The sequence below is a fragment of the Ursus maritimus genome, unplaced genomic scaffold (genome assembly GCF_017311325.1).
Source record: "Ursus maritimus isolate PB19 unplaced genomic scaffold, ASM1731132v1 scaffold_3, whole genome shotgun sequence".
NCBI classification, from domain to species: Eukaryota; Metazoa; Chordata; class Mammalia; order Carnivora; family Ursidae; genus Ursus; species Ursus maritimus.
Window position 1 is genome coordinate 29,157,447 of NW_024425563.1, and position 8,778 is coordinate 29,166,224.

An 8,778-nucleotide genomic window follows, 5' to 3' on the forward strand; every position below is an offset into this window, starting at 1 on the left:
AGGCTGGATTATTTTAAAGGTCATTATCTCACTGACAGGCATGTACAGAGTGGTATATTAAAATAGAAATCCTGTGGGGTTTTTTGTGTGTTTTGTGTTTTTTTCCAACATTTAACAACAATTAGTAAAATTAATTAGAATAGTGTAAGTATAGAATAATCAATATTTTCCAAATTCTATAAACAATAAAATGCAGGGTGTCAATTCATTTGAGGAACCATATTATACTATTCCTTTAAATGGTTCAGAAATAACTATGTTGCTTTAGAAATCTGCTCACCAATGAAAAATCAATTTAATCAATTATAAAATGGCACTCTGGAATATCTTTGAGTATGGAACGGTCTGGGCACCGTTTAAGAAACACTTGAAGAAACACTCAATGTTGATCAAATTTTATGAAACTTTGATTTATGTTCCTGAACTGTAAATCTTCAGATCTCTCAGACTCCTAATACTTTAGAAAGAATTCACATCACTCCCACCAACTCCAAACTGTCTGTTTCATTCAGCTGAAAGGAAGTGAAATTCTAAGAGAAGAAATAATGGCCAGGACTTTCTGGAAGTAAATATAAGAAGCCCAAGTTAACATGTGTCTCCCTGTCATAAGGTCACTCTCTGGGCCGTTGTACACTCTGGATCCCTTTCAGACTTCATGGAAGTTAATTTTAGTTTTACAGAAAGGACAGAGAGAGGCAGGGTGCTATCTTTACCGAAAACGTCAAGGTTACCTTTCTGATTTCCTGCGCATTACCGGAGAGAAGGAAGCACTGTTTGTCCGGGGAGAATCCCTTCTTGCATCTGCTAGCCTGGGTTTCGGGAGGTGTGTTCGGGGCAGCCCCAGGGACAGTGGCTGTGAGCTTCCTCGTCCCTCGCAGTGTCAGGGTCTGGTAGAAGAGACAGATTGCCACCACCAAGCCCACCAAGAAGGGCCGGGGACAAAATCGCCGACGACAAGGGAATACTGGACGACAGACCATGACCAGTTCAGCTTCACTTGGCCCCTGTCCACGTTGCCGGAAAAGTCATAGCAGCTATTTTTTGTCAGCATGAAAAATAGAGATCAATCTTCTTTTTCCACAATTGAAATCAAGATCGCTCCATCCCCGCTGAAGAACTTTCCGAAGGGTTCGTGCCAAAGAATCATAGGTCCCAAAAATCTGAGGCGGTTAATAAGATCCCTTCCATGGATGACAGTGAAACGTGGCTGGCCTGGGTTTAAAAAAAAAAAAAAAAAAGACATCCAAATAATAGTAGTTGTAACTAATAACCTGAGTGTACCCCAGGCTGCCAGACTGTTGCTTCCGGTAATGCCTTATTTCCACGACATCCTTAAACTCACAGCCAAGACTTCACAGGGAAAAGAAGGAAAGAAAAAGAAAAACAACCCAAAGTAAATCTGGAAGCTGGAAGCAGCACTGAAGAGCGCAACAGGTTAAAACCAAACGTGCCTGTTGCTCCGCGGGATGCAGGCCAGCTTGCCTCAGCGGTTCCTCATTTCTCCTCCGGGTTTAGCGCAGTCCTGCTTCCAGCCTTTCGCGTCTCTTCGCTGCTTCCCTTCCTTGAGATTTAAATTGCACTGTCCCGCAAGCATTCAGGGCTTTTAACATAAAAAGGGAATCCCCGGTGTGAATGGACGTGGTGACTGTCAGGGTTCTGCTTGTATTTGTTTCATTCCGCTCCAAGTTCAAAGTTCTATGTACTTACTCGGTTTTCATCCTTTTAGCCAGACAAAAAGTTTCCATGATCCCCTAATGGACTGCTGACCGAAAGCACTCGGAAGGAAACACCCAGTCGTGTGACTCCAATTCATCTCCCACACGCGGCCGCCCGGCCGCAGACACACCGCCCCCCGCGCGCCGCGGCAGTAGCGGCGGGGAGCTGGGCCCGGGGACCGCGGCCGCACGGGCCGGCGGGTGGGGTGAGAGGGGCGGAGCTACGGCCGGAGGCGCGGGCGCCCCGGGGCCGCGGCTGCGCACGGTCAGCTCCCCCGCTGAGACACGGTGGGCTTCCCCAGCCTGGGAACCGCGCCTCTCGCTGCCCAGGAAATTTGCCTCCCTTCCCCGGAGCTGCAGAATTTTAAATACACCTTTGATGTCTGACGCCCCGTGTCATCTCTTTTCCTTAAAACTGCATTGCAAAAACAAATAGCCCTTCCTCAAATGATGGCAAAGGTCGAGGATGAGACGAAAGTAAACTCCGTGCATGAATTGGATCTTTACTCTCACTCTTATGGGGGATAAAATGGACCCGAGTACTGTCTGGTCCGCAGAACTTGAAAGCTTGAGTGTGTACCAGGATAACTGGAAGTTGTCTTTCTGCTTTGGTATCGAACTCCTATCACTTAACTGCTCCTTTCCTGGGCTAATGACTATGTCTTTCAAAGGCTAATCGCCTGATACTTTGCTCCCATAGTAAGTGGACAGTAGCAGATAATTTTGCTCTGCAGAAAGGGATACACGGCAGGCTTTGTCCACAATTAACTCAACCTAACGCTATACACACCGCCACAAGCACGCTCCTAGTAGGGCAATTCTGCAAATTGCATCTACTTTTGCTGAGTCAGCTGACGGAAAGCCAAGGAGAAACGCAATCTGTCCAGCGCCTGTTGCTCACCTCTTCCGGCGCTTGCTTTGCGAACTCTGGATACCCAGGACTGGCTTATAATCATAGCAGACATTCTTCAAAAGCTCTGAACCTAAGTAGGGTTTGTAACCTGTTTCTAACGTAAACTCTTTCTTGTGGGCTGAGGTTCTTCTGTGAGCCCACACCCCTGAAATTATCCCTTCCTTCTGTCGTGCTCCAGTCACTTATATTTTGTGAGACGGAGCGCCCCCTGGGGGTACCCTGCTGTTACAGATCCAGAGAAATGGGCATCTATGGTTCCTTACTTGAAAGAAACTATTTCAACACCTTTATAAAACAGATTAATGAAAGGCTTACCGAATAAGTAGTCACTCTAAAGCTAGATTTATCCCAATTCTTGCATATATCCCCTCTGGTGTGTTTAATATTATTTGATTATAGGTTTAGAGTCCTCAACCGCATGACAAATAAGGAAATATTAAAAAAAAAATGAAGTGACACTTGACTTAGAAGCCAAGAGAGTTTTAAGAGAAATGGCTGAACAATAATGTTGGAAGGTATAGTTTTAGTGGATGCAATGTGATTTGAGAGATACTAAGAATTATGAGATCTTTAAATTGCAAGTGTTCCTATGTTGATGAGATTGAGTGAGATTAAGTTCTTTACTAGGAGAAAAGGAATGGACATGCCTTTCTATTAAGGCAAAAAGTGTGAAAAACAGAGTTTGAGAAATCTGAAGTGTCATTTTTATGCATCATTAAATTTTTGAGTACAAGATACAAAAGAAAGCATAAATCAAGAAGCTAAAATCATAACACCTTTGGGCTGGGAAAAGCGAAAGACAACAGCACAGATAATTTTATAGCTAGACTTCAAATAACAGGAATCAGAAAGAAAGTGAAAAGATAATGTTCTAGAAATGATACTGGTGGCTTGAAAAACCCAATTCCCCAAACCAAGTCTGAGGGTGTGGCAGAGGATGGAAAGAAAGAAAGGAAGAAAGGAAGGAAGGAAGGAAAGAAAAAGAAAGAGAGAAGGAAAGAAAGAAAGAAGAAAGAAAGAAGAGAGGGAGGGAGGAAGGAGGGAGAAAGGATATCTGCAGAAGTGAGAAGAGGGAGAGTGGAAAGGTGGAAGGAAAAGGTGGAAAAGAAGATGCCGCAGGAATTAACACCAAATAGCCCAACGGGGTCACAGACAACATCAGATATTAGAGTTAACCCAGTCTGGGTAGTAGCATGGTGGTGCGTCTTAAGTGTCTTTAAACAAGTGATTTGTGATATGAGGATACTTACACCTTCTTTGAAGTGTTGTTGGCATGCCAGATGATATAATGTACGGAGAGCAACTAAGCATTCTGTGTACATGTGTTGGAAGAATGCATGCCGAATGCATGTCTGTTATGTTTTGGATGCTGAGGCCAAGCTCAGTCTGGAGTAGTGTCAGACACACAAACAGATAATTATCAAATAATGGACCTCTTGGCACCCAGAAGCCCCCAAAGCAAACACAAGCACTTAGTATGTTCCCTTTCCTCTATTCTGTGAGATGGAGTTTGGTGGCAGATGCTGGTTGGGGAGAATGAGAGCAAGAGTGGGATGAGCGTGAGCAGTGGGTGGAGACAACAAATAGTGGGTATTCATGGCCCAGTTGTGATGGAAGGCTAAGTAGGAGCGTGTGTTAGAGTCCGAAGGCGTCAGAACAGGGAACAATGCAGACAGAGTAAGCTGCTTCAGTGAGGGGAGTGGGAGGGTGACGTGCTGTAGGACTACGCACCTATGGGTCCTGGCAGTGTTTCAGACCGAGTGCTTTTGTGTGTGTAATTTCATAAAGTACCCTTCTGTCCAGTCATGTCAGTATTCTAGGGCCTGCATTTAAGCAGCATCAACCTAGGACAATAGAGTGACAGGCCTTTTAGAGTTCTATCATTTCAAGGGTGGACAAAACAGAACAATCTTCCTCCTCAAACCTCTCCAACACAAAATATACTCTTCCATCACATGTATGTTCCATTTTGGGTTTTGGGATGGAGTGCAGGGTAAAGGGAGAGGGTGAATTTAGTGATTGTTAAAGAAGGTATTTTTAAAATGTATTTTAGTATTCACACTAGACTCTAGTTTCTACATGAATCAGCAGTCCAGATAAACCAAATCCTCTAAACTAGATGCTTTTCATTTTAAATTGTCCAGCATTTCTGAGCATGCAAATCACCGGGAGATTCCATAGGACAACACTCGGTGCTCCCTTTTTAAAATGGGACATATGTCTCCAGCTCTCCATAGTTCTCAGCTGGTTGCTTTATTTATTTTTCACAACTTTCTTTCTGTATAAGCACTTTGAATTTGCATGCACTAGAACCAAGATGACTTTTATCATATTCTTTACTGTATTTTAGTGACTAGTGTCCTTGTATATTTTTACAGTATGAATGGCTTTGTAACAAACTATTTCACTCATCACCATATCCTTACAGCATCTAGTAGTGTCTCCTGGCAAGTGATTTAAAAATTCCTATTTGTGGAGGTTTATACATAATAGATTTAAATATTTTCCATACTATTTCCATTTTTCCCACAGGAAATATTTCACATCTTAGTAACATGCAACCCAGCAGGGGCACTTTTGTCCCCCAGGAGACATGCGGCAATGTCTAAAGACATACTTAGTTGTCACAACTTGCGGGCTCAGGGGGATGCTACTGATATCTCGTATGCAGATGCCAGTGTTGCTGCTAAACATCCCACGAGGCACAGGGCAGCCTTCCACAGCAAAGCATTATCTGGGACAAAATGTCAATAGCCCTGACGTTGGAAAACTGAAATTTAATCAAAGAATAGTTACTGCATAATTTTATATGTGGCTGCCTGATTGTCTGTTACGTAAGTTAGAATAGTGTGTACCTGTGCAGCTTGTGGCAATGACATTGGGATTTTAACCACTTCCTGAATGTGTAATTATACCACTCCTTCAGATAAATGCAACTTTGCCCATATAATTTCCTTTAAGCCTCTCAGATTTGCTTTTAAGATTTGCATCCTCTAAAAGACTATATATTCATATATGGAGATATATGTATACACACATATATATATACCCATATTAATGCACACATTCTACAGGAAGGAGGGAAGGAAGGAAGACAGGAAGGGAGGGAAGAGAAAAAGAAAGAGAGGGAGGGAGGGAAGGAGGGAGAGAGAGGGAGGGAAGGAAGGAGAGAAAAGAAAAGAAAGAAAAGAGAAAAGAAAAGGATCACTTCAATCAGTGAGTACACAGGTGGACTGGCAAACATTTAATCCGATGAATTACACTATTTGTTTTACTTGTTTTAGAGCACAAATTTACACCTTGGCATGGAGCCAGAATTCCTGTTTTTATCTATCATTCTATATAACATGAACAAATTTAGCTTTCATTAGTTATAACATAGTATCAAATTATGTCCTTTTATTAAATTAGAAATCTCATATCTTCTCTGTAAACCTGCAATATAATATTCCACAGAAACTATAATACATTCAAAACGTTGTCGCAAGATAGTCACATAATTTAGTTTCATTCTTTTTGTAAATGTAATTACAATTCAGTCATCCATTCTTATTTTCAGAAAGTGAAGGGTATTTTGAAATTTTTACAGCATCAAATCTACTACCTAAAAGACTGATGTTGTTTGACAGGGGATGGAGAAGGGAGGTTTTATCTTATCACTCCAATGAAGGCTGGTAATCGTTTAGCTAATCTGGGTGAATAAGAAAGACACATTCTTTGATACAGTATAGCTCTTTGGTCACATATATACCACTTAAATTCAAAAGATTACTCCTATATCTTAACCATATGCTAATACGTAAGCTTATTTTTTTTTGTTTTCAACAGATAATTGGACTCTTTTTGAAATATTTATAAATGACAAGCGCTGGTAAAGTGAAAACATCTTTTGGCACATTTGCAAAACCCATTCAAGAAAATAGTCATTTGTCATATTAAAGATAAATACGTAAGTGCTTCAAGGATATAAACATAAATTTTTAAAAGTTCTAATGAGAAATACTAGAGAGAGGTCATCCTAAAACTTTCTGCTAGCTAGTTTTAATATTAGTTATTAGTAAAATTAGTAACATATTAGCAAAATTCTTAACAACTAACTCATATTTATACTCAGGGTTATTCAGAAATATTTCTGGCTGGTGTCCTGTATTATATTTAACCTAGGCAGCTTTTTAAAGTAACTTAGTACCTATTACAGTTGTTCTTATTTTAATGTATTAGCATGGCGGGTCCCTCTGCTGGATTAGATTCTACAATGCAAAAAAAATTCAAATATGACCACTGTTTTTCCTTACGACTGAGGTTAAACTTGTGAATGTTTTAAACTAGTTCACTGTTAAAGACTAAGTTATAGGACTTTCCTAAGAACAACTATTCTTATTCATTAACATAGGTAAGCAGAAATGGGGAATGGGGGTAAGCAACGCATACCCAAGCATATACATTCCCTACCCTCATTTCCCACATTGGCTCCTGAGTTTTTAATAAGCAGGCGAGAAATGAATGATTACAATATTCTTTTATGGTCTCTCCTGCCAGTAGCAAAGAAAGTAAAAGGTGGCTCTGGATTAACCAAAAACTGGATTATATGACCCCGAAGAATTTATTAAGAAATTGTTAATTTTTTTTCAAATAAACATTTTAATAATGCTAATAATTTATTAAATACTGACTTATAAAGTATATATACTTACTACTTTAAAATGGAAATGGCCAGAAAGGGGTATGCCTCTTCTTTATGTCAAATTTCAATCAAAAAACAAAACAAAACAATTCTGAAGTCAGTTCATGTTTATATCACTTTAAACTTTATTTCTCTGTAGCAGAATCAAATCATGAATATTACGATCCTGGGTCAGAAATTACAGTCTGGGTAATGTAGATTTTATCATCTAAATAAGGAAAGCAAAAAATTCTTCACTAGCGATTCTAATTTGTAGTTTCGAAAACTAGGAGAAAAGATTCACCTTAAATTTAGAATTTCTTTTTAGCAATTTCCAAGTTATAGACTAGTTGTGTCATCCCTACATTAAAATAAGAAAAGTGCTATAGTTTCATTAAACTGTAAAAATAATCAGAATGTATTTAGCCAACACTATGTAAATGCCACCACTATTCTCCTTGACAAGTAATTCTATGACACAGTATAAAATGCTCGTGTTTCGACTCTTGCTCAGTTTTCTGGCTTTATTCGCTAAGCTTCTGTCTCCCTACTGGACGTCTGCTCATTCCAGAGTATTTGTAGGTTACCAGAGTGTACGTGGCTCTTGAACAGTCTCTTGCCTTGAAAAACCTTCCCTACTTCGTGTGTCTTTAGGAATCAGTTCGAAGGAAACCTCTTCTGTGAAGTCTCCCAGTGTCCTCACAGTGCTTTCTGTATCTGCCTATCACAGCACCCATCCAAGTACCGCAATTACTTAACACGCTTGTCCTTCCCACACCCACATCCAAATTTACCTTCCTCTGCGTGTTCTCAACATCTGGGTACTCAATGTTCATAAAATTATAAAAATAAATGCTTCTGATGGTATTCGTTTTCTCTTAAAACCCATCCGTTAAAGATTTCTTTTAAAAATGTGAGTTGAAGGAAAACACTGCAATGTCTACACAGAATATTTCATCTCTCACAACCCAAGTGTATCAGACATTTGTTTTTCTAAGATTAATATAATTAATTAGATCAACAAGCCCATTTCTGAGATCGAAAGACAAAGAGCACTAACACTGCACAAACCAAATACAGTTAAAATCTTAAGTATGTGGAAACTGCTCTAAAGGAGAAAAGAGCAAAAAAACGAACTGCCCTTAAAAAGAATGACTGTATGTTTCTCAAATACTCAGCTTCATTTAGGCATTTAATTAAGCCATTTATTGCTTCAAATGTGTCACCATGAACATTTTAATGTACACTCCACAGCAGTAAGGCCTCAATTTTCACCACCTATAAATTGTGAACCCACATTTGGACTTTTTTTGTGTCATCAATTGTTATACAAGTTTTACAGAACAAAGATTTTCAATCTGTATTTTGTAATAGCAAAAATGTTTACCCCACCCCTTGGTGCAAATGTCTCAAAGAATATTATTATTTGGTAATATCTCAGATACTAGCAAGTTCCACCAATTACTAAATAAGTGAACAAAATTTTA

The 8,778-nt window shown here is 39.7% G+C and overlaps 1 protein-coding gene across 2 annotated transcripts in view; it reads right to left on the minus strand.

Moving 5' to 3' along the window:
- The window catches only part of CPED1 (cadherin like and PC-esterase domain containing 1), a 265,116-nt gene extending 263,250 nt beyond the window's left edge, over positions 1–1,866 (minus strand). For both annotated transcript variants that reach the window (XM_008705809.2, XM_008705811.2), the window contains exon 1: positions 732–1,866. In XM_008705809.2, coding sequence (XP_008704031.1) covers positions 732–980 — 249 coding nt within the window. In that variant the 5' untranslated portion in view covers positions 981–1,866. The remainder of the gene's footprint in view (positions 1–731) is intronic.
- Positions 1,867–8,778: the final 6,912 nt, after the last annotated feature.